We start from the raw sequence: 26,651 nt of genomic DNA, 5'->3' as shown, positions 1-26,651 counted from the left end.
GCGTGCTGACACAAACCCTGGGACTACGGTCCCACCAGGGAATTTAAATAGTCATGCTGTATGGTCCCAGACTGCTGTAAGGTAGAAAAAAGTAACGGGACAGCAAAAGTGAACTCCCGCGCCGCTGGGGGAGAGGCAGCGCTTCATGTAGCGAGTTGACAGATAGCGCCTCCCCCTCATTAGCGGCAGCGGGTCGTAGCGCATTGCACCCTGGACTTTGTAGTCCTCCACCAGGGTAGTGCGAGTAAGGACTGGGGCAGGATGCAGGCAGTAGTGGGCTGACACAAACCCTGGGAATACGGTCCCACCAGGGAATTAAAATAGTCACGCTGTATGGCCCCAAACGGCAGCAAGGTTGAAAAAAGTAACAGGACAGCAAAAGCGTACTCCCCAACCAAGCTACTCAACTTAATGGCAGCAGTGGTACTCCATCAATTCACTACCCGATGCAAAGACCCTGATGCATCATCCTACTGGCAGGCGTGGAATGTAATCTGCCAAACTCAGAGGGCTAAGAACAAATTGGTTGTATTTAACCCACTACGCTCACCATTGAAACAACTATGGTCTCCACTATTTGACCTCTTAGACAAGCATCCACCATCCTGTGTGGAAAACTTACCTTGGATAAAGAACAGCACACTCGGATGTTTGTTATAGAACTTACTTGTAATCTATAGGTCCCCATCATAATTAACAACTCTTTGAAATATGATGTATTGTATTCCCTCACAAGTGACATATCCTTATGTGCTGATTTCTGTTTCTTGCTTGATCAATTTAAATTCAATTACATAATTAACCGGTAAGTAATTTAAAATGTATACATTTAATATTATGCAGGGTACACAATTACGTTTTTGTCTAAATGGTGCAATATGAATGTGTCCTTCCTTAGGAGGATGTCAGTATATGTTGTTGATCAATGGATGGATATTTATCTACTAACATAGGTATGGTGGAATGTTTCATATGAATTAAGCAGATTCAATCAATTTGTGTATTTACTATACATTTATTGTTTTGCTGAAACTTGTATGCACATCGCACTTTCGGTCACTGAAACATTTTATTGTGTACATTTGCTTTCTTGTACATAATGCACATGGCCACATTATTGCTGATTCTCCTTCTTCATTGTCTTTGAACACAAAGAAGGAGATTGCTATTATGTGTCTTTTGAGTTCACTTGACCTGATGACTTAATTACATCTGCAATGGTATGCTACCAAACGTGATATGAAGCACAAATGAATCATCAGCCCAGTTTGATCAAACTATGGGGCAAGTGATCTAGAAACAGTGTAGTTTAAAAGTGAACTATTCTGTGAAAGTGACAATCTAAAATATGTGCTAAATGTTCATTCATGCTGCAATATGGACATGTAGCACTTAATGTAACCCTGGACAACAATCAGAGGTGCTCTATTGATGATGGAAGATATCTGCTCCTTAGAGCTAAACTTGATGGGAGGGATGTGGCCATAATGAACACTTATGCCGCAAACACCGATGACCCGGACTTCTTTCACTCCCTGCAGGAGGTCCTGGTATCGGAACTGGAGGTTCCACTACTTTGGTTTGGGAATTTTAATTGTGTCCTAGACCTCATCCTGGATAGGTTCCCACCATGCACTGGCACGAAACTGAGGATGTCAATGAAACTCCGAGAAGTCATGGGGAATATAGGAGCCCACGATGTATGGAGCCAGAGGCACCCAACCCAGAAAGTGTACACCTGCTTTTCATCCACTCGTAATACGCACAGTCGCTTAGATAGGGTCCTCCTCAATAACCCGGATGTGGCTATGTCCCTTGAGGTGACCCCTATCTGATCACTCCCCGGTGGCATGTGTGGTTGGCCCCGATACGTCGCCCGCAAACTTGGAACTTGCCGGCGGAGCTCCTGGAGGACCAGGCGGGGAAACAGCACCTAGAAACTGCCATAACTGACTATGTGGACCTAAACTGGGGTGAGTCGGACTTATCACAGGCCACGAAGTGGGAAGCCCTGAAAGCGGTCATGAGAGGGGTATGTATAAGCCTCACCTGTGGGGTTCGTAAGCAGCTCCAACAAGAGCTGCAGGAGGAGGAACGATACCTCTTGGAGGTACAGACATCTGAGGCCTCTGACACAATAGAGAGGGATAGGGAACATGGCATCTGGGAACACATTCATGACATTTGGGACAGGCTTGACAAATACACCCTCACACAGTACAGACAAGGCCTTCATAGGGAAGGTGATAAATCCGGCCGTCTTCTGGCCTGGATTCTCCGCCGGTAATCGACCCCTGCTGCGATTGTGGCTCTTCGGGAGCCCATAGGCAACTTGGTGCACTCCGAGGTGGGACTATTGCGGGTCTTCAATTCCCATCTTGAGTTGGTATATACCGCCGACCCCGCAATTAGTGAGGCCTCCTATCTCTCTTACCTCCGTGACCTGACCGTACGATCTATACCTAAACAGGCACAGAAGGAACTCAACGAGCCCCTAACACTGGGCGAGGTACAATCCGCCTTGCAACACCTACCACGAGCCAAATCTACAGGGAGTGATGGGTTACCTCCTGAGTTTTATCAAGCCTTCACAGGCACATTTCCCTGACTCCTGTTGCAGGTTTATCTTGAGGCATTTGAACGCGGAGTTCTCCCACCGAGCATGACACAGGGGGAAATATGCATGATTCTAAAGCCGGATGGGGACTCCCATGCGCCCTTATCGTATTGTCCGATCACGATGATCAACACAGATGTTGAAATCCTTTGCAAGCTCTTGGCCTCTCGATTAGCGGCATACATGACTTACTTGGTCCATGAGGACCAGTGTGGCTTCATACCAGGATGAAACACTGCCATGAATTTGCGACGGCAAAACCGACGTTCTACATGAGGTGCGGGACTGGGAGGAACAGTTGGTATTAGTATCCATTGACCTCGCCAAGGCGTTCAACACGGTGGACTGGGGATACCTTCTTGAGGTTCTACTCGCTGTGGGGTTGGGCCCCAACTTTTGTCGCTGGATTCACATCCTATATACAGCTCCCCACACTAGAGTAAAGCAAGGGGGTGCGAGGTCAGAAGAGTGGCAATTGGTAAGGGGTACACGCCAGGGGTGTCCTCTCTCGCCCTTATTGTTCGCCCAGGCCATAGAGCCCTTCCGCGGTCCAGGTCCGGACTATTATGGAGGAATGGGTATTAGAGTAGGGAACACGAGTCATATTATTTCCCTATATGCTGACAACGCCCTGTTTTATTTGGCTTCTCAGGATGCCCTGCCGGTACTCCTGCACCCGCTAGATCGGTTTGGAGAGGTCTCGGGTTTACGACTTAACCGCAGTAAGTACCTGATCTTCCCGCTGGGGGGGGGGCTGGCCTCAGTGCCCCCGGAGGATCTTCCAGACCTCGGGTTGCGCTGGGAACGGAAAGGGTTCTGCTACCTTGGGATACAGGTGGCCCAACGTACACACAGGCGATAGCCCAGAATGTAGACCACACAATCGCTTTGTTACAGCAGTCGGTGTCATTTTGGAATACCCTGCCTCTTTCGTTGATGGGCAGGTTGGCCATCTCTAAGATGGTGATGCTACCTAGGACACTATACTTACTTCAGAACTCACTATGTCCGTTGTTGCCACGAGTTTTCAAAACTCTTAACACCTTACTTATGTCTCTGCTTTGGGCAGACCGGCGCAGTAGGATAGCTCATAACACTGTAGTTCGTAGCTATGAAGAGGATGGTCTGGAAGCTCCACGCTTCGACTTGTACTGTTATGCGGCACAGCTACAACCTGCGGCTCTTTGGTTTTCAGATGCAGACAATTGGGGGAAACACCTCCTCTCTGGCAGGGTAGACACTCAGACGCTGCAGGAAGCACTGATGCAGAGCAGGGGGTCGGACACGTCTCTTCCTTATGTCGTACGACACACCGCTGGTAAATGGCAGCAGTTTGTTGAGAAGGTCTTAACGAGGGCACCCTTTCACAGCGAGCTCCCGATCTGGATACTGGCCCCCTTCATAGATCTGGGGAAATACATGTCCTTTCAACCTTGGAGGGAGGATGGGTGTGAAGTTCTTGCCGACCTCTTTCCCAACGAGACCTTCATCACTTACCAGCAGGCGGAGGAAAACTTTGGCCTTGGACAGGGCCAAATTCCTACACTTCCGGGGAATTCAGGATGGGATGAAGGTCACCTGGCCTGAGTACCCCGACATCCCACCACCAACACACACCTTAAATATACTCTCCTGCGGTGCAGGTTGCAAATTGATTTCACTCTTGTACAAAGCGATGAAGCTGAACTCAACCCCCCGGTACCGCCTTATCGGGCGACCTGGGAGAGGGACCTCGCAACCTAGCTAGAAGAGACACAATGGCACGCATAGGCTCCCTCACATGCTCAGTTTCATGCAACGCCAGATTTAAGTTAACACACTTCAACTTCCTACACCGCACTTATCTAACCCCGGTGTCCCTGAAACACATCTCTAGTGACAGGGGAGATATCGAGCCTAGCATATGTCCAATAGATGCACAAATTATTAAATATTGTATCTAATTAAAAAAAAATGCAAAAATTCAACTTTCATTTTAATGGTAAGGTTCGAGCTTTTCAAAATGTTGTTTTAAAAGTTGATGTGATACGCTAGACTCCAGCATTTCACTTTATCTTGTTTTCTTCTAATGCATGCTATCTTTTTTCAGTGCATACCAGTGTTTCAGTTGAGGCCTCCAATAGTCAATGCTTGATTCTGTTTTCTATAGATGCACTGTTCTCCTAAATCAAGATAAGGGTGCCAACTTATTTTTTTCGCCTCTAATGTAAAATTCCTTTACATTTACAGAACATTTTAAACTGTTATGTTTATAATTATGATTTTTTTATGTGTGAATACTTTACTAATCTGCTCATATTACTTAATTTTCAAAGCAGTGGTGTGCCCCCTGAGTAGGTGTTGTGAAACCCAGGTTAAGAACTGTTGCTATAACATGTTACTCAAAGATTGAGATGAGAAGAAAGAAAGAGCAAAATAGGGTTATATAGACAAATATACTCTAGAAATGCTTTTGCCACTTTCCACAAAGCCATCTTTGTTGCTAATCATACATTTTATGACAAGAAAAGTACTAAAGACACAGTCAAGCCCAGAATCTGTCCACACTATGAAGAATTTAACATGCCCTGTGCATTTGAAAACAATACATTTCCCTTTAATTGACTTTTATTACAGGCTATGTCAGTTCTTTGTCTAGACAATACAAAGTACGAGTGATACACTTTCTGTGACTTTACGCCTGTTTTCCTTCCTCTGGTTGGGCTTTTCAAGTTATCCCAACCAGAGGGAGGATCAGTAAAAAAAGAATCTTTATTTAAAAATGTAACCACTCAAATGTCAGTCCAATTTTCCCGCCATATTTTTAAAATGGCCGCAGGGCTGAAACGAGTTTGAGGGGAAACTTCCTAACCGGCCTATTTGACTAAAGACTGGCATAAGTGCCTGTTATCCAGTAGGCACACAACTCCACCGTGCCCCATGCATTCAGGCAGCTAAACCTTAGTAAACCTTTGTTCAGTGAGGAAAGCCTTTCTCATGTTGTAACTTCCACAGAGTTGTACCACAGTTGGTTAGTGAATTTCCAGCCATCGTATACCCATCTTGATCACCAATGTTTCCCCTTTTGGACGATGTAGCTTTTATTCCATTTCCTCCAAATATTTGTGGTCGCTTTCTGTTCTGGTAAATATTTCTATCAAGTTAGATACACTGGTTCATTTCCTTATCCGTTTATTTATGGATTGAAGCACAGCAGCTCTTCGTTTATGCCTAATTTCGCCTTTGGTCACAATGTGCATCTCATTGATGTTTGGGGTCTCTGGGGGCCTCCATTTCTGTGCAGCTTCATAAAGGTATTTTGGGATCCTGTGCCATCATCCAGGTACGAGATCTTGAAATAGATTTCAACCTTAGAACATATAAATTGAATCACTCCTAAAACCAAATGATAAACGATCTAGCCTCAGTGTAAAAAATAAGACGGTAGTGGCGGCCTACCTTTGCCCATAGCATGTTACCTTTCTGGCGTATAATACAATTTGTACCGAAGTTTTTATTGTATCATTGTCGTACAAATAAAAATCCTTGGTTCCCAGGAGTGGAGAAAGAATCCTAGTGGTTCTTTCCAGTATTCTTCTCCCAATTCACTCACATCTCTCAAGGGACTCCCAGTTCAATCTTTTTGTTTTGAAAGGGTATTTGACTGTATTGTTTTTATTACTGATCTTCATGATCTCAAATTTCTGCTTATATTAAACTTTCTGGTTTGTGTCTTGAAACAAACTGAGCAACTTTGAACTCTCGAAAAAAAACAAGGACATTTGCAGTCTTCCACAGCCCTTCGGAGGTGAAATTCAAATATTTACACTTCCTTTCTCTATGGGATGTTATGGAGGAAAATGGCACAGACTAACCGCTTTAAATGCATTTTCTTTTGGGAATATTGTTAATATTTGTGCACTAAGATTAGTTTCTCTTTAATGCTAACTAGTTCCTATTAATTTCCCTTTAAAGAAACGGAAAAGACGGTGCTGTGCGCTGAATCAGGGTGAAACGGATGCACTTGAGTACCACTTAAAAGTAAGTTACAACAAGGATTTAATCAATTACGTTTTTACCACCTTACTTCAACTTATATTTCATACCTCTATAGTGTGTTTTGCTCTCTTTGTCATTGCAAAGACATTTCTATCCCTCTTACATGTATTCTCTTTGGAAAAGTTTAGTTTCAAGAGTTTGTTTTGATAGGTATGTTTGCAGACAGGGGCTTAAGGCGCAGCTCTACAAAGAATGGAGTATGAATGTGTCCAAAGATAATTGCCAAAGGAAAAACATGTTATTAAACTTCTAAAAAAAAGAATGAAACATTTCCTAGCTATCGTAACGGAAAGTTTTAATTCTATTAAGGACTCGGAGACGAGGATTTTGCTTGTTCTTTCTTCATTTTTATTACAGCAGCCATGTTAACCAGTAAACACCAAACCACAAACAACACTTAATTTCCCATGAACAGTAGGGAAGAAATTGAAGTCTATCAAGAACAGTCCAATATCCAATCAGGGATCGTCGCCTAGCATAATCTGTCCTGTCCCCTGTCAGTTGCCCTCTTTCTTCCTGCGATCAGGCCGCCATCGGAAGCTCCTCAGTCCTGTTTTTCCTGGAATATAGAGAGCACTAATGAAGACACCGGGAACAATCTCTGTCGACCACAAACAATTGAAGTCTAGTAAACAATAAAAAAAGGTGCAACCCAAAGAATATCATAGACCGTGTCCTTAGACCCAAAGTTCAGATACTGAAAATCACAACAAAATAAACACCCTGAGTATACCAGTAAGGCTTTACTTACTCTCATACAAGTCTCGAACCTTTGGGTGGGTTGCCACATGTGTTCAAGTGGGTTCATCCTCGCCTCCGAGTCCTTAATCGAATTGAAACTTTCCGTTATGATAGCTAGGAAATTTTTCATTCTATGTCTGGACCCGGAGGCGAGGATTATGCTGGTCAAAGCTTGTCCACTACCAGAGCCGCAATCTAGGAGACTGATTTAGAATAGAACCTCTCGAAGGTTGAATCCGAAGACCAGTCCGCTGCATTGAATATATTCTCCAAGGGGGTGTGGCCTAGGAACATGGCCGACAGGATGTGATCCTTCGAGCTTTCGGCCGGCCCATCACCAAATTCCTGCATTAATCCTGGATTCCGGAGCTGATCGCTCTCCCTGACCCTCTCATTGTGCCCCGCAACTAGTTGTATGCCTGCTGTGAGACGGCTGCCGGGTGATGCGGCTTTAAGGAGGTGCTGCCAGAGGGCTCTCACTGGGACCGGACCGAAGGGGCCTGTGGTGATGCAGCGGACTGGCAGAGGCGTTGCCGCGCCTGGGGATCATCGTGAGTCTGCAGCAGTTGAGGTAGTCCACGGGGGCGGCCGACTGGTCTTTGCTGTGGATTTCCCCCCATTTCTCCTTCTTGGTGGTGCGGTCGGCGCCACTAGCTCGGGGGGTAGGCGTTGGCGGATGATGGCGCTTGTTGCACAAGACCCAGCTGCAATGGAGGGGTCCCTGTGTGCCAAGACTTCCTGAGCTGTCTGGGGTATTGTTGAGCATGCGGGGGCCCCTCTACGGAATATGGCATGCAGAAGCGGAGTGGGCCTCTGAGGTGGAGGAGGAGTGGAGAGGCCCCAGCATTTAGGGAGCAGCGGGACCAGATCGGATCCAGTAGGTGAGCGAGCCCATGCGCAGCTTGGGCGGCCCCACTGCACACGTGACTTAACGGACTGTGCAAGCTCCTGGGTGCTTGGTCAGGTTGCTCGTGGCGGGCCTTGCCTTCAGGCCTGCTTTCCTTCCCCGTCCCCCCATCTCCTTTGCTGGGAGCAGCTGATCTGGCACAGGAGGGATTGTGGTGGGAACTGCTGATCGCGAGCCGTGGTGAAACGTACATAGAGCCCTGGCCTGCCCTGATGTCAACTATTAAGGGGCTCTGGAGGTGGGACCCCTATGGACGGCTTGGGCCCGGTATATCTGGAACTGGTCACATTGGGGGTGATTTCATATTAGCACGCCAGCAGCTGTGAGAAGTGAAGCCTTGCCTGCGCCACGTAGAGGTATTGTAAACTGAGTTTGCAATATGGACGGGCACTTGGGCTTGTCTGTGGTGACGTGGAGCTGCAGGAGCCCTTTTTGGGTAAAGCGGGCGAGGGGTTTGAACCTCTTTGACCGAGTTAGGTCTACAGGATATTTCTGAAGGTGCTCAGTCTGCTGAACAGCAGGGTCGAGGCTGGCCCAGCCTTGAGACTTGGAGTGAATATAGGTCGCAAGCAGGACTGAGGCATGCAATCAAGATGGGCTCGCTCTGGGGAGGAGAATTGCACACGTGGCCCAATCCTGGGCTGGGGCTGATCCTTGTGGAACAGGTGGTATGACTCTTGGGCCTGTTGAACTGAAAGTGTCTTGCTAAGACAGAGTGCACTGGACCCCTCAGTATATTGACCTCTTACAATATTTAATTCCGATGTGAAAAACATTATGTAAGGCCCTGGCCACCAGACTGGCTCCCCACATGTCTCACCTGGTGCATGAAGATTAATGTGTGTTTATACCTACTCGAAACACGGGCATGAACATCAGAAGGTTGTCCCACATGCTGTATGAAACACGACAAAGAGACGAGGAGCTTGCCTTAGTATCTATAGACCTGGAAGAGGCCTTTGATTCTGTAGATTGGGGGTACCTCTTGGACTTGCTAAGGGTAGCCGGTTTTGGACCTAAATTTAGGAGATGGGTGCAGATCCTGTATACGGCTGGGATGTAGCCGGTCGGGTGAATGGAGACTAGAGAGGTGGACGCGACAGGGCTGTCCGCTCTCCCCTCTGTTGTTTGCACTGGCAATCGAGCCCCTGGCAATTTGGACACGTAGGGACCTGGCCCCTTGGGGCATCAATGTCACCGGAGCATCTCAGGTCATATCGCTATATGCGGACGACGCATTATTTTATGTCACCTCACCCCGGGAGGCAGTACCGAGACTCTTACGGATGATGGAGAAGTTAAGCTACTGCTCGGCGCTGAGAATCAATAAGTAAATCACTGCTGTTTCCCCTGGCTCGCTTGACTGGCCTTTGCACGGAGTCGCTCCCTCAACTGGGACTCAGATGGGAGACCTTGCACTTCAGGTACCTGGGCATACAGGTGGCTGGCGAGGACTCCGAAGTGCTACAATTTAATATCCATAAGACGTTGGAGGCCTTAAAGAGGTCAATTGGCTTTTGGAATACGCTACCACTTTCTCCTAATGGGCCGGTAGGCGATAGCTAAAATGAAATGGTGGTGCTGATTTGTTGCCTCTATGTGCTACAGAAAGCGCTGTGGCCCATACCCCGCCGAATATTCAGGGCTTTGGACACCCTGCTGATAGACTTATACAGGGCCGGATGGCGTAGCAGAGTTGCTCTTGCTACGCTAAACCGTACGTATGAGGGGGGTGGGCTAGAGGCACCTCTGAAGCTCTCCCTAGGTGAGCACTAGGGCTGCGAGCTACTCGGAATTAGTTCTAATTCTATTGCTGCATTGAACACTGTTGAACCTGATTTTTAAAAAGGATTTTATACGTTGTGCTGAAATTTTAGCTGGGGGTACGATTATATCTTTGAGTATAAAGGGAATTTATGTGAGGCACACTGACACCTACTCACGCTATCAAGCTTCCTTTTTCGCCTTTCCTTGCCGCTTTTGTTGATTGAAGGCGGCGGCGGGCGCCATCTTGGGTGTGGGCTGGGGCTGCGCTCTAGTCACGCTGCCCTCCTGCGCTCCCAGACTATTTAGCCTGCTAAACTCGCGACGCTCGCTGCCTCTGAAGCTCTCCCTAGGTGAGCACTAGGGCTGCGAGCTACTCGGAATTAGTTCTAATTCTATTGCTGCATTGAACACTGTTGAACCTGATTTTTAAAAAGGATTTTATACGTTGTGCTGAAATTTTAGCTGGGGGTACGATTTTATCTTTGAGTATAAAGGGAATTTATGTGAGGCACACTGACACCTACTCACGCTATCAAGCTTCCTTTTTCGCCTTTCCTTGCCGCTTTTGTTGATTGAAGGCGGCGGCGGGCGCCATCTTGGGTGTGGGCTGGGGCTGCGCTCTAGTCGCGCTGCCCTCCCACCCTCCTCACGCCCCATAAATTAGTATTATGACCAGACGGCGCAGCGGGCTGGTGCAGCGGGCGCGCCGGACGCGCGCCGAAGCCGCGCCAAAGCCAAGCCCGTCTGCGCCCGTCAGCGGCCGGAAACGGCCCAGGGCCACAACACCTGGTTCCCGGTTGTTGTATTCAACTCTCTATTTAAAAGAGTTGAATCCTGGTAAGATACATCAGGATTGTATTACTGTCGTTCCTACCACTGAGATGAGCACTCCTCCCCCCCCGTGTCCAGGTTGCAGCTATCAGTTCCCCCCACCTCATGTATTAGCCCATCTAGACCCTAATTATGTCTCACATCTTGCTTTGGACATTACGTCATTGCATGGCTGTCGAGCCGCACTTATTAATATGCGCTCACTCCCTTGTCACAGCTTCCAGGTTAATGAGTTTATTCTCGCTCATGATCTTGATTTATTGTTTGCTACTGAGACCTGGGCAGATGCCGGGTCAGGGCCGGATTTCTGCGACGCTGTCCCGGATGGCTATAGCGTCGACAGACATGACAGGCCTATAGGAAGAGGTGGAGGCCTCGCAATTATTTACAAGAATTTATATCGCACCACACTCGACCCTATAAATTCGGCTAACTGTGAATCAGCTGCCTTTGCTATTAGCATCAGCCCTAAGCAAGCTTTTAAGGGTATAAAACTATACCGCCCCCCTGGCCCCCGTAACCTTTTTCTCTCCACTTTTCTTGACCTGAACGATAACATTATAGGTTCAGACAAATATACCATACTGGGAGATTTTAATTTTCATTTGGAAGAACAGGAAAACGCAGACACTATTCAACTTATTTCCGACCTTTCTAATTTAGGATTGCACCAATTAGTCAGGGGTAGTACTCATCAAGCTGGACATACCCTTGATGGTCTGTTCACTAATGATCCTGACATCTCTGTGTTGGACACTATTCCCATCACGTGGTCAGACCACAGGGCTATTATATTCCAGCTACACATAAGATCTGTATATCCCTCATTTCCCAGGCCCCGAACTAGGGTGGGGACCCGTGCCTGGAAAAATGCAGATATACCTCAGATGCTGGACTCCCTAGCCTTTTCCTGTCCTCTGGACGGAAATACTCCTGTACTATCAGCTTCAGATTTTCAGGATTGGATCCGTACCGCCGCTGATTTAGTGGCCCCTGAAAAACGCACGAGACCAAACAGAGCATCTCCTTCGGCTGCCTGGTATAACGAAGATCTTAGACTTCATCGCCAACATTGTAGGAACTTAGAAAGGCGATGGAGGAAAGCTTACTGCCCCATAGCTAGGCAAATTTATAAAGATGCCCTTGCAGTCTATAAAAAGGCGGTTATGGTTCAAAAAACGACTTTCTTTTCGGCGCAAATTGAGACCGCTGCCAACTCTGCCAGAGAGTTGTTCTCTGTTGTCACGACACTGTCCACACCCCCCTCTGGCTCTGAAGTTGAGCCCTCACAGAATTTTTGCAATGAACTATCCACCTTTTTTACCTCAAAGGTGGCAGATATATATGCATCATTTAAAGGGGAAACCGAAACTGAGTATAGAGGCGGTATTGGGGAAGAAGGGTCTTACCATCACAACCGTGATTTCTTTTCATGTTTCTCACTTGCCTCACTTGATGATGTTACCAAACTCATTTCTTTCATCAAATCGGGCTCCCCTTTGGACCCATGCCCCCCTTCAGTGATGTCAAAACTCACAGAAGTGATCTCACGCCCCCTTATGGAGATTTGCAACTCTGCATTTCAGACAGGCCAATTTCCCAATATATGGAAGAAGGCTGTCATAAAACCCCTTCTAAAAAAGCCTTCCCTAGACCCCACAGCTGTTGCCAGTTACAGACCCATTGCGTGTCTGCCCTTTCCTGCCAAAGTATGCGAATTTCTGATGAATAGACAGCTCTCAGAGTTCGTCGAGACTCACCAACTTCTCGACGAAACGCAATTTGGTTTCAGGAAGGGGCATGGAACAGAGACTGCTTTGATAAAAGCCTCCGACGAGATCAGGGTGATCATGGATCAGGGAGGGGCGGCTGTCCTGATTCTCTTGGATTTGTCGGCGTCCTTTGACACGGTCGACCATGTCACTCTAGTCGACCGTGTCACAGCCCTGGGGATAAACGGTTTGGCCAGGGATCTTATCTCATCTTTCCTCGCAAACCGTACCCAGATGGTGAGGCTGGGAGAATTTCATTCACCTATCTCTGCTCTCCCCTGGGGAGTCCCACAAGGCTCCTCGCTAAGTCCGATGCTATTTAATATCTATGTAGTGGACTTAGCGAGGGTAATAAAGGCCTATGGGGTACGGCTTACATCTTACGCAGATGATACCCAGCTGGTCCTGGCTATCCACAGGGATGGCCTTGCTGTGGCAGCTAACTTCCAGAGAGCTATGCTTGAGATCAGTACCTGGATGACCTCGAATTGTCTTAGGCTCAACTCGGACAAGACCGAGATTATGACCTTCGGAAAACTTTCCCCTGAATGGTCTTCCAGTTGGTGGCCGGAAAAGCTTGGCCCTCCACCTGTCCCACTGGAAAAAGCCAGAAATCTGGGAGTGATATTTGATAGCAAGTTGGCTTTTGACCTTCACACTAACAAGGTTGTTTCGTCATCATTCTTTATTTTGAAAAAAATAAAGAAACTACTGCCTTATCTCCCTCCCTCAGCTGGGAAGACTCTGGTTTCCACCTTAGTCTTCTAAAAAATAGATTATGGCAACGCTCTTTCTTCACACCCAGAAGCGTGTCATAACTAAGCTGCAATCCATCCAGAATGCGGCTGCCAGGATCCTTCTAAACATTCCTCGCCGCAAATCCACTACTCATGGCATCCGTCAGCTCCACTGGCTGAGAGTTGAGAGCCGCATAAAATTTAAGGCCCTCTGTATTGCATACAAGGCAGTACATGGCATAGGACCCAGGTTCCTGACTGAAGCCTTTCAGCTTTATGTCCCCAGAAGGCAATTAAGATCGGCTAACATCAGTCTCCTCTCTGTGCCACGTACAAGAACGGCCACTTGGGGAGACAGGCGTTTCCTTGTAGCCACACCAAAACTTTGGAATCTTTTGCCACTCGCCATTAAAACTGCCCCGAACCTGATGAGCTTTCGCAGGCTCTTAAAAACATGGTTGTTTAACCAGTAAGAGGATAGCTGAATTCAGTAGCTCCACAGCGCCGAGACACCTTAGGGTATTTGTTGCGCTATAAAAGTTGCGTAAATAAATAAATAAATAAATAAATAAATACAATAAGAACTACATTATATTGCCGCTCAATTGCAGCATGCTGCCAAGTGGTTTGCGGAGGGGGACAATTGGGAGTAACCGCTACTCTTTGATAGCGTACCAGTCACTGAACTACCGGCTCTACTTATGGAGGTCTCTGAAGCTACACCTTATGTGGTTAGACAGACAGCGTGTGTGTGGCAGCTATTTGTGGAGCAAATCCTCAGACATGCTCCGTTTCACAGGGAATTAACAGTATGGGAGTTGGCGCCAATCCGGAAGGTGATGGCCAACATGTCATTTAGGACACGGCAGGGGGGAGGATGCAAATTGCTTGCAGACCTATACCCAGGCGAGTGCTTGATTACATTTGAACAGGCTTGTAGGGACTTCATATTGGGACAAGGGCAATATCTACAATATGCTGCCCTAGCTAACATATTCAAAGAGATATGGCCCACACAAACATTAGATATGATGTTTATGTGTGGGACAGGCAAGCATATTATATCTCTGTTGTAAAGGGCAATGAGGGCAGACGCCAGGGTTTCCCCTTCTGTCGCATATGCGACTTGGAATGCGGATCTAGTGGAGCCATTGAAAGAAAAGGATTGGAAGGTGGTAGGTGCGCTCATGCACACAATCTCTTGTAGCGCTCGGTTTCGCCTAATACATTATAACTACGTCCACCGCACATACATGACCCCTGCAAGAATACATCGCATTGCTCTGTGCAGGTCTCATACATGTCCCAGGTGTTATAGAACTGGGGCTAATTTCTTGCACTTGGCTAGGGAGTGCCCTGCAGTTGGTGGCTTCTGGATGGAGGTAGTGGAGTTGATATGGGGCCATGTAAACAGTAGCGTTCAATTAACACCAAAACACTGTCTCCTGGGGCTGATAAAGAAAAGAAAAAAACGAACTAAAATAGGGTATAGACTACAGAAACTATTGCTGATGTTGGCAAGGCGTAGAATTGCAATAGTATGGACAAGTCCTCCGTAGTTTTTGGCATGGATGCTGGATGTGCATGAGTGGACCTTAGCTGAGGAGGTGCACATGAAGAAGTGTCGTAGGGATGAAAAGCTTGAGGACGACTTTAGGCTCTAGAGGGAGCTATGCCATGATATATTGGCCGGAAACTCCCAAATGGGTACACAGAGCACCACTTTAGGGGTCAATTTAGTGGGCATTGATGGGGAGGATGGGGGAGGAGTAATGTCTTAAAAGCTCTGTTCTTGCCCCAGATTATGGAGGTGGGGGATGGAAGGGGGAGGGACAGATGTCTTGCAACATTGTTATTGATTTACATGCCTATGTATCACCTCTGCTCACTACTGTGTGCGCACCAATGGTTGATGTACTTGAAAATCTTAAAATAAAGTTTATAAAAAAAATATCCTCCAAGCTCGCTCCCAGAACAAAAGCTTTGGCGGAAATACCCCCTCGAGCAGAGTGTGCACCAAACATTTTCGTGTCAATTCCTGCCTCTTGTGTGATCCAATGTACCCATCTTGCGATGGTCGGAGAGGAGAATACTCAAAGGCTTCATCAGCGCTATTAATGATTGGTTCTCCCTTTGGGGGGCGAAGCTCTGCCGTTATGCTTTCATATTCCTTGATGTATCTGACTACGCACAACTTCGGCACCTCAGAGAAAGCAGAGTAGGAAATCATGCGCAAGTTACATTTGGTATGCCTTGATATGTGAAAGGTAACTCCCTCCTGTGTAAAGAGATCTAAGGCCCTGACATCGAACACTCGCCTGCAGGAGATAAGGCACAGCAGAATCACTAGCTTAGCCAATAACTGCTACCGGGAGAGGTATTTGTTGTTCGGCCATGAGGATAGTTCTCTGGGACATTAACAAGGTCCTAATATTCCTGAGTATCTGGGTTTCGGTGGTAGAGCAAGCCTAACGCCACAAAGCAGTTTACGTACCAAGGAATGCTACCCTACCGGTGCGCCCGTGACCATTACATGACACGCTGAGATAGCCGATCTAAACGTATTTACAGATCTGTAGGCCATGGTTCCCTATGCCAAAGAGGCCAAAAAATTCAGGATATGAACAACGTCTGTCCCCACGGGACCAGGCAGAGCGGTATCTCTTTTAATGCTTTTGTCTGCCCAAGCTGACGAAAGGAGGTCTGCCGCGTCTCTCGATATGCCCGGAACTTGCCACCTTGCCCTGTAATCCTCCACACCATCAGATGGAGGTTGCCGTTCATCACCAGTGTGAAGGTTCCCCGCCGAATCGGTGAGAAGGTGAGGGAATTGGGGTAGACGGATTGGAGAAGCCCAAGAAAGTTTCATCAGAACTGGAATCCACACTTGCGACTTCCATAGAGAGCGATCAACACCATCTCCGCTTCCTGCCGGGGTACCTGAGCGGTCAGGTGCATGATCATGGCAAACAATGGAAAGGCGTAACCCTGCTCCCGGGACCAATCCTGCAGGAATTTATTGGTCGCTACTGCTCCTGGGTCTGGTCTCCAACTCAAGTACCAGGGAAGCTGGTGGTCAAGCCAGGATGCAAATAAGTCGATTGTGCAGGGGTCCCAGCTTGAGCATAGGGTCTGAAATATTGTTGGGGGGAGTTGCCACATGCTGGACTCCAGAAGATGACGCGAGTGCCAGTCTGTCACCTGGTTGGCTGACCCTGGCAGATGCTTCACGGTCACCGACACATAGTGTTCTAGGCAATATTCCCAAAAGTCCTAGGCCAGATTGGAAAGAGCTCTCAAGTGCATGCCCCCCAGATGGTGATGTAACAGACTGCTGCCACGTTGTTCATCTTCAGCAAGACTCATGACTGGACATGATCCCTGGGCCAAAATTCGACCGCAAATGAACCTGCCATCAGTTCCAGGCATTTTATGTGAAGGGATTGTTCGTCGGCGGTCCAAGCTCCGCCTGAAGTGAACCGACCACAGCGTGCCCCCCCCAACCAGGACCGCTGGCGTCCGACTCGATGACTAGATATGGGTGAGAACCGAAAATGGCGCGATCGTTCCACGCCTCCATGTGGGAAAGCCACCACCTAAGCTCCTCCTTGGCTTCCTCCGATAGGGGAACACACTGGGAGTACGTGAGGATTCGGCAAAGGACAACACACTGGGAGTACGTGAGGATTCTGCGAAGGTGAAACGCCTTTAGGCGCTGCAGGGCTCGAAAGTGAAGTGGGCCCGGGAAAATCGAGGCCGACAAGAGACCTTGTGTCGTATCTTTGCCACCTTCCTGGAAGGAAGACTCAGGGTGGTCGCCACCAAATCGATCATGAACCCCAAAAAGATGACCGAGAACACGGGGGTCAAAGAGGACTTTGCTTGGTTTAAGATAAACCCCAAAGATTGCAGGAGTGTCACCACCTTCTGGAAGTCTTGTGATAGCCTCCTCGGGCATTGGTCCATCAGTAGCATATCGTCCAGATAAACAATCATGCGTATACCGGCCGATCCCAGGGTCTCGATGGCTAGCCTCAGACCCTTGGTGAAACAATAGGGTGTGGAGGAGAAACCAAAGGGAAGAGATGTGAACTTGAAACTTTGACCCCGCGACTGGAATGATAGAAAACGCTGATGAGGTGGAAAAATGGGTACTGTGAGGTAAGCATATTTGAGGTACAGAATGACCTTCCAATTGTTGGGCCGAAGCAGGTCCCGAAGGAGGTGTATTCCCTCCATTTTTAAGTGGCGATATACCAGCCACATGTTGAATTTCCAGAGATTGATCACCGGGCATTGACCAACGTCCTGTTTCTGCACTAAAAATAGATCGCTGATAAAACCTGCCGGGTGGGGGCAGGAGTGACAAATTGCCCCTTTTGCCAGGAGTCCATTCAGCTCTATGTGGTTTCTGTAATAACTTTGATTTACCAATGTCAATTCCCATTTCCAAAGCCAAATTCATTAACTTTTCATGGTATATTTTTGGATTTCGAGTAATACTTCTGCATATAAACAGCAATTCACCTTCATCAAATGAGTTCAGTCTGTCCAATCCCACATTTCCCGCTACCATTTCTTCTACTTCCACCCTCAATTTGAATATATCCAATACCTTTGATTGTGATTTTGGATTCTCTATGCTTCGGGTCCATCGATCTAATTCTTCTGGGCTTACTACAGTTGCATTTCTCGTTCCTGAGGATGTCTCGATCTGTACTTCTTTTGAATATCGGGGAGTCATTTTTCGGACTGAGTCACTTACTGGTTCTCGTATAGGTAAATCCATTAGGGAAATTACCGACTCACATTCACTTGCTTGATCATCAACTATTAGGGTTTCCTTTCTTGGCTGTACTATAGGTGTAGTCAGAACGGGGACTTATAAAGGAACTACGGGATCTATGGTTACAGGTATTGTCAGGGCTTCATGACTTGTATTTAATTGAGAAATAATTCACAACGCTGTTTATTTAAAGCTTCTTTCTCCCTTTCCTGAAGTACTTTTTCCAATGAGGTTTCATGTATAATCTGCGGACCTAAAGGTGGTTGTTAAAACGGAGCAGTAGGTGTAACTCTATGAGTTTCTTCTTGGTACGGTGGCGGACTTTTCATTAACAAATCATCTAAATATTAATCGTCCGAATCACCACCAGTCATTACATTTCTCGTTTTCTCTGTACTTTTACTTCCTGATGGTTCTTCTGTAGTACAAACAGGATATAATCCTTCTACTAACATGGACTGTCTCCATCTTTTCATTTGCTTATCTCGAGTATCCTTTGGAAATCTGGGATAAATTCTGCTAAAACTTTTGTCACCTCGAGATCTATCTCGCTCAAAAGCCTCTGTCTCCCACTCCTCTAGGACTTCATATTGGGTTAATCTTGGTCTGGGATCTAATTCATTCATGCAAGTTTGCAAATTACGCAATATTCTACCATTAAATGTACCATGTTCTGGAAAAGCTAGTATGCCATCATTTTTTGTATATTCTGTCCAGTTTTCTAACCACACACAAGTGTGGTATCCCCTTTCTACCATCATGTATGATGCGGGCGTATTGGGTGGTGGAATAATATTCCCTTCTCTTGTTTTAATAGCTTTGTCCTTCTTAAAGTAATTCTTTATATTCTTGAAAAACATTTTTTTCTCTTTCTCCATACATGTTATAGGGTCTTCCTCTAACCTGTTGTTCTTTAGCAAATCCTAAATATTTTCTATCAGGATTATTTCCTATAAATGCTGGATCTAAATGCCACATATACCGCTATTTAATTTTGTATGAAATGTCAGTTAATTAAATTAATTCAGTTTGTTTCCTTTGCAGAAATATTTCTCCAATACCAGCGCTTTTCTTAATTTTAATGACCAATGAGGTGTAGACTTACAAGCAGCGTTAACCAATGATTTCGTGACTTTTCTGTGACCTGAATCTCACTCTCTGCACTCACCCCTCCTTTACAATTTTCTCACGCTACACACCCGCTGTTTCTACCAATCCCAGCACGGCTCTCTATGACGTCAGTGCAGTATCTGCGCCTGACTCCCTCCTTTGCAAGGTAATACAACAATTCAATTTCTTTCAAAATTCAATTATGCATTTTATTAATTGACAACATGAAAACATTCGCTACTGTGCCTGATTGACTAAAAATAAAAGGAAAGATAATTTCTTTCACAACGAGTAAACCTTTTTCCGCCTATTCTTCATGCACTGTGAGTAAAACAACCTTCCGTTTACTCTTCACTTAAGCAAAAAGAACCTGCTACTCCTTCAGAATTACCCTTTCTAGGTGATAACCTGCTACTCCTTCAGAATTACCCTTTCTAGGTGATATAAGACCAAAGTTTCACCAGCGAACTCCTTTGCTACCAATCACTCTCACATTTATACTAGAAAATTAAACCCTAACTAGTGCTTCAAGTTTTACCTAACTTTACGCACCTATTCCTCGAGGCAAGTAACCTCAGAGCAGTGTGTCTTCTATTTACCACCTGCTTTCCTTATCCCTGGATATTCCAGACAACATTTAACAATACAAGTGGATTTTGGTTAGTACATAAAATCAATAAATCAATAAATCAATAATCAATATGCAACTAACTACCTATTTTTAACTAATCCCTAACCATGCTACTGCTACCAGAAAAGTATACTGATAGAGCGCGCTGGACCACTAGCTCAGTTTTACCATACTCACCTGGACCCATATAACATTCATACCTTGAACTAGCAGTCCTGCCTTGGATTACTAACTAAACCCCTATCAGTATTTTGAGTCCTTACGACTTATACCTGTAAACCATGACTTACCAATCCTTGTCACCTTTGCTATAAGTCCTAGGGATCGAATAAAGAGTTAGAATAAACAGACAGTATTTAAACACATTTACTTTTCCTGTAATAACCACAGACTCGGGGAACGTTTTAAAAGCTTTATCCATGCAAGATCTTCTGAGTCAAAAAGAAAGGCCACAATACTGTGACCATAAATTTTACAAAGCAAGAATATAACCAATAGGACATAAAGTTGTAAGAAATCACAGTAACACCTTTAAACATCGGTACCTGGGAAGGGTGAGAAAGGGAAATAGCACAAGGACATACCACATGGATTATATTTACCTAGAATGGTGCAATGACCAATCCTGGTCACGGGCTGGGATAAAAAGACCAGGGCTCCCGATTAATCCGGTGCCCACGGGACAAGACAGGTGCAATTCAGGATAGGTTACCTCCTCTAAGTGCAATGCCAGCGTCACACCCCTCTCTCTCAGCAAGCCAATTAGTACCCTGACTGGGTTATCGATAATTTCCCACAACACCTTGATTCTTCTGACAGAGTGCTCCGCCAGCACCTCTGCTCTCGATCTCCTATAGTATGCATTGAGTCAGTGACAGGTCAGCTACTCGGACAAGTCGGAAAATGTGCCTTAGGATTACCACAACGCTAGATTCCCATGCCCCGCTAAAAAAACTTAGATGCAAAAGCAGAGCCTCGGCCCCTTGGTTTAATGATACCTTGAAATCCACCAAACTAGCTTGTAAACCGGCAGAGAGGAAATGGCGGCGGGGGTATAACGACTCAAACAGGCTGTTTTGGAAGCTTAAATTGGCTGAGTATAAAACCCTGATCCATAACACTAAAGCAGAGTATTTTTGCTCTACGATCTGCAACGCTTCAAACAGCTCTAGGAGCATCTTTATTATTCTTAACAGCCTCACTAGCCCGGACTGCTCCAGGAACTCGATAACCCCCTCGCAGGAACTCTGTGAGAACCTGGCCAAGTTCTTCAGGGAAAAAATCGAGGTCATTATCAATGATCTCAAAGCCCCCCCTGTGCCCAGCTGCTCCCAGGTATTGATGGACCGGACCTCGTTTGGCAGGGACATTGGCCCTTGTCGACAGCCTGGGGAGCAATTATCAGGGTTTTCTCCCTTAGGGGAGGAGGACTTTAGGAGGCTGGCGTGGGACATCTCTTCCGGTTCACCTATGGACCCGGTCCCGCATAAGATTTGGAAGGAGTATGAGGTGGAATTATTCCCTGCTCTTCGCCTGATCTGCAACCAGTCTCTGACCAGCGGCCTTGTGCCCACTCGCTGGAAACAAGCTTTGATATCCCCGCTGTTGAAAAAACCTTCGCTGGACCCAGAGTGCTCTAAGAATTATAGACCAATCTTGTTGCTTCCTTTCCCTGCAAAGATTGTTGAACGTAGGGTCAGTTTTTTATTGTCTAAACATTTGGAGCAACACCAGCTGCTGGAGGATCTGCAATTCGGCTTTCGCCCTGCCCATGGGACAGAGACGGCCTTGGTCACGGCCATGGATGAGCTTCAAATGCGTGCAGACAGGGGTCAGGCAACCGCTTTGATTTTGCTTGACCTGTCTGCCGCATTTGATACGGTAAACCATGAGATCCTCCTGCGCAGATTGCAGGAGGCCAGGGTGAGGGGCTGTGCCCTGCGGTGGTTCCGTTCCTTTCTTGAGGACAGACAGCAGGCTGTGGCCCTCCCTCCTTTTCAATCTGCGTTTTTTCCAGTACCACATGGGGTGCCTCAGGGCTCGGCTATCAGCCCTATTTTTTTTAATCTTTATTTAAAACCGTTGGTCTCCCTGATTAATTCCTATAAGATCAATACGATTAATTATGCGGATGACACTCAACTGATCCTCTCCTTTGATGGGGAGGATTCAATATCGGTTGAGGTTTTCCATGAGTGTTTGAGGGACGTTGCTGGCTGGCTACAGGTTAACTCCCTGCAATTCAACGCAGGTAAAACTGAATTGCTCTTCTATGCGGGGAGCAAGATTCCACACTCTCTCCATGATAATCTCTGGCCCCCAGAATTTGCCACTAGGGTTTCTCCTGTTAAAACAGTGTGCAACCTAGGTGTTATGCTGGACAACAAGCTGTCTATGGAGGCTCAGGTTGCAAAAACGGTATCCTCCTGCTTTGCCCTGATTAGGTACCTTCGCAAGATCATGCCACTTTTACCTTCCTCTACTCGGGCCCTTGTGGCCAGATGTACAATTCTGAGTAGACTCGACTATTGCAATGCACTTTTGCTCGAGTCTCCCAGTTTTTTGCTTGATAGGCTTCAAAGAATTCAATCGGCGGCGTCCAGAATGGCCTTGGGGTGGCCTAGAAGAACATCAGCATCCGCGGCCCTGGCCGAACTCCATTTGCTCCCCCTTAGGCAGAGAATATGATTTAAGTCTCTCTGCCTTGTTTTTAAGGCCCTCCATGGGCTTGGACCCAGAATGCTGCAAGCTAAATTTGCATGGTATACCCATGCCAGGGCTCTGCGCTCCTCGTCAGCACGCCTGGTGAGAGTCCCTAGATTTAAAAAAGTCAGGGCAGGGGGAAGATCTTTTGGGGTGGCTGCGGCCAAACTTTGGAACAGTCTACCTTGGGAGATTAGGCAACTGGATAAACTTCTCCCGTTCAGAAAATCCGTGAAGACTTGGCTGTTCCCTATGGTTTGAGTTGGCTGATTTACTGCTGTCCCTCCGTTCATGTCTTATGGAGCACCAGCGCCAGGATGCCTGCAAGGCGACAGTGCGCTTTATAAGTTTTATAAATAAATAAATAAATAAATAAATAATAAAATGTCTCTATCTAAACCTACCTTAGTTATACCATTTCGAGGGCAATGTACCACCCCTAAATGTTGCAAATCTATGTGTTCCCCTTCAGTGATTGGTCAGAAAGACGAGGAGAGGTCATCAAACCATACTAAGATGAAGTCATTTCATTATTGGTTTCCGGTTACCGCCCATAATTTATTTTCCCATGCACTTTTATTCCACCCAGCAATACTGTTCAACAAATTTGATACATTTTATATAGCTTCAGTTCCTCCTGAGGTCAGAAGGGCATTTTATCATAGACATCATGGGTAAGATGATTCTTGGCTGGGGTTCAATGCCAGTGCTTCAGCAACTTTGGAGCTAGAGTGCACACACACAGCTTTTTCCAAGATGGAGTTTGTATCAGTATTCAGGCCCAAGTACGAGCTATCAGCAAAGTCAAAGAGAAACTGTGAGGAGTTGACCTGGCATATGATGTCCATTATTCTAGTGGGCACCTTGCACCAGTCGAAACGACCCTTATTGATGGTGGGTTTAAGACAACCTTTATAGAAAGCTATCCTAGTGGTAACTGTGGAGAGCAGCCTTCAGGTTAAGTCTCGAAGGAATGTAAAGCAGCTTGTTTTACCAGTCTATAATCTCTTGAATGATCAAATGAAAGTACACCACACAAGGTATACATATAAAATATATGTATTTATTCTATACACAACCCCTCTAGTCCCTTTATGAGGCTAGAGGCCAAAGTACAACACAAGAACTTTAAATAGCACAGTATACGTTTTGCCCTAGGGGCCTCACAAACCATATACTAAAATAGTGGTATAAGAACCTTGTGAGGGATAGAAGTGAGGCCTAGGGCCTGTAGAACTGCTGGGGCAACCAGGAACCACCCAAGGTAGGGACGCAGGAGACCCAAGGGGACGCGTGCAGTGTCTAAACACAGCCGCGAATCACCATTGACTTCTATGGAGGAAAAGCATGTTACAATTTTAAAGATTAGGGACACTTCGGAGTGAACTACGGTGGAACCCCTTTAGAGTTAGACAATTTGAGAGTCAAGACCCACTGGAGCACCGGAGTACTCGTGTTACCCTCACCCAAGGAAGCCGGGTGCATAGGTGTCTTTTGGTGTTGGGTTTCGTCGTCGATTCCAATGGAGAGCTGCGAAGAAGTGCTGCAGGCGACCAGAGGAAAAGTGTTCGGGTTGATCCAAGGGTGGATCGGAGATCTGAAGAACCTGAAAGCAGAGGGGACAGAGTCTGGGTCAGTAGCCAGTGACCAGGATGTCGGGTGCTTTAAGGTGAAGTAGGTGAAGCTTGACTCTTCAGCCACGAGGACCAGGAGACGTCGACGACGACCAGGAGCTGGATTCGAGCTGTCCCACTTCGGGAAGTAGGTGCAGTTGCAAAATTGCAGGATGTCCAGGAGTTCCGGTCCCACGTCTCTCGTGACGGCTGCGGGTCTCCTCTTTGCTGGGATCTCGTGTCGGCCTCAGGGAAGTCTGGAAGTCCGTGTCCTGTGTCGCAGATTCTTCAGGATCCGACGGGAGCCTCGGAAATGCAGACCGGCAAGATGCTCTTAGGTGCCTGTTTAAACAGGGGGTCACTCCTTGACCCCAAGGGAGATTTCTTCAGTTTTCCAGTCGATAAGGAATGTTGAAGGTCCAAGATTTTGTCTTCAGAGTTTCGTCCAGGGTAATCTAAAGTCCTATTGACTTGGTTCCTATACTTATACTAAGTTTAGGGGATGGATTAACTCTAGGGTTCCACCTATGGGAGGACCTGGGGAGGGGGTGATTACACCCCTTTCCCTTTGTCCTGTTTCGCGCCAGAGCTGGGGCTGAATGCCCCAGCAACCGGTTTGAACTGGGAAATGCATGGAGCACCTTGTGTGCCCCAGGCAGTGTCTCAAAAGCATTCACTGAATGCAACCCACCCTGCCCCAATACACTAAAGCCTGTCTGGGGAGGTGCTGGCACCTCCCTGAACAGGAAAACTTTTGTCCAGGCCTCCCCTGCTGGAGTTTCATCCAGCAGCAGGAGGTCAGACTCGTGTCTGTGGCAGCAGCATCCATTTTGTGGTGCTGAGGTTCTTTAAAACTATTGCCGGGTATACCAGTGTGTACATGTCTTCTCTCTCTAGAAGGGTGGAATGCTACCCCGCCGCCAGAACTGGTGGGGGGGGGGGGAGGTGTAGTATTCCAAAGTGTTTGACACCAAACACGACATGTTTTGATAAAGCCAAACCAAAGTTAGCATTAACTAGGAGGATTATAATGCACTTAAGAGTATATGGTATGGCCATATCACAGAACAGCTATAAGGAAGGGATTCCAAAAGCTGCAGAGGGGCTCAGCTCATGGTAGGGCACCCTCTCACACACAACCAAGCACTCTGCCTTCAGGATTGTCAAGGCCTGCCATAGGAGTGACTTATACGTTAATATGTGTCTGTTTTAAATGGTGGATATAGGTATACTATATCCCAGTAAGGGGGCTTACACCACCTTACCCAGGCTGAAAGTGCAGACCTGTGGTGCCATTTTGGAAGGCTTCCCAGGGGTGGCATAATACATGCTTCAGCCCCTGGTAGGCCTCTGGGGTACCTATGCCCTAGGCTGTGGTCCTGATTAACAGGGCCACAGCCAGACTAAAGTCGAAAAACCAGTGAAACACAGCAAAAAGTGGGGGAAGCAGATCCTACTCTCCTACACGACCCCCCCCCCCCCCAACGCAGGGACATTAAACTAACCTAGACCAGTTGAGTCTTCATGTTCTAAGTGGAAATATCTGGAGAGTCCATCTGCATTGGCATGGTTACTCCCAGGTCTATGTTCCACTGTATAGTCCATCCTCTGTAGGGAAATGGACCACCTGAGCAGTTTGGGATTTTCACCCTTCATCTGTTTTAGCCATAAGAGGGGCTTATGGTCTGTCTGAACTGTGAAGTGAGTGCCAAACAAGTATGGCCTCAGCTTCTTCAGAGCCCAAACCACAGCAAAGGCCTCCCTCTCAATAGTTGACCAACGTTTCTCTCTAGGGGTCAGCCTTCTGCCAATAAAAGCTACTGGCTGGTCCTGACCTTCATCATTCAATTGTGACAGCACAGCCCCTACCACCAACTCAGATGCATCTGTTTGGACAATGACTTCTTTGGAGTAGTTAGGACTTTGCAGAATTGGTGCCGTGCACATGGCCTGCTTCAGGTCATCAAATGCCTTTTAGCATGTAAGGTTTGAAGCGGCCATTTCTGGCACTAGTGCACAGAAGCGAGAAGTTCCCACCAAAAGCAGAAGTACGTTACAGCACGTAGATGTGGCAGACGCATGCGTAGTACAGTTCCCGCGTTTTCGGCGGCCATTTTAAGACACTCAGGTAAATGTTAGTAAAAGCACATTGTCTAGCTTCCCCTGGATACTAAAAATGTCGTGTAATGCAGACATTAGTAAACAAAACATGTTGATTGATTAATTAATTAGAGGTTATTTCAAGAGGGTTGAATACAAGCAAGTTTCTGTACGTGTGAAACCTTGCTCCATCAACTGAGTTCTAAATCATGGAAAACTTAAATGGTTTCATTACAAAATCTAAAAAATCAGGTGGTACAGAATAATTGTTAAATGCCACGAAGACATTATTGCAGAG

The 26,651-nt window shown here is 46.7% G+C and overlaps 1 protein-coding gene across 1 annotated transcript in view; it reads left to right on the top strand.

Moving 5' to 3' along the window:
• METTL4 (methyltransferase 4, N6-adenosine) overlaps nt 1–26,651 on the top strand; it is a 345,433-nt gene that overhangs the window by 70,221 nt on the left and 248,561 nt on the right. The window contains exon 2 of the mRNA XM_078685692.1: nt 6,572–6,637. Within this exon, the coding sequence (XP_078541818.1) occupies nt 6,572–6,637 (66 nt within the window). The remainder of the gene's footprint in view (nt 1–6,571; nt 6,638–26,651) is intronic.

The sequence above is a fragment of the Lissotriton helveticus genome, chromosome 4_1 (genome assembly GCF_964261635.1).
Source record: "Lissotriton helveticus chromosome 4_1, aLisHel1.1, whole genome shotgun sequence".
NCBI classification, from domain to species: domain Eukaryota; kingdom Metazoa; phylum Chordata; class Amphibia; order Caudata; family Salamandridae; genus Lissotriton; species Lissotriton helveticus.
The sequence above is the reverse complement of the archived record's forward strand: the minus strand, read 5'-3'. Positions and strand labels throughout refer to the sequence as shown.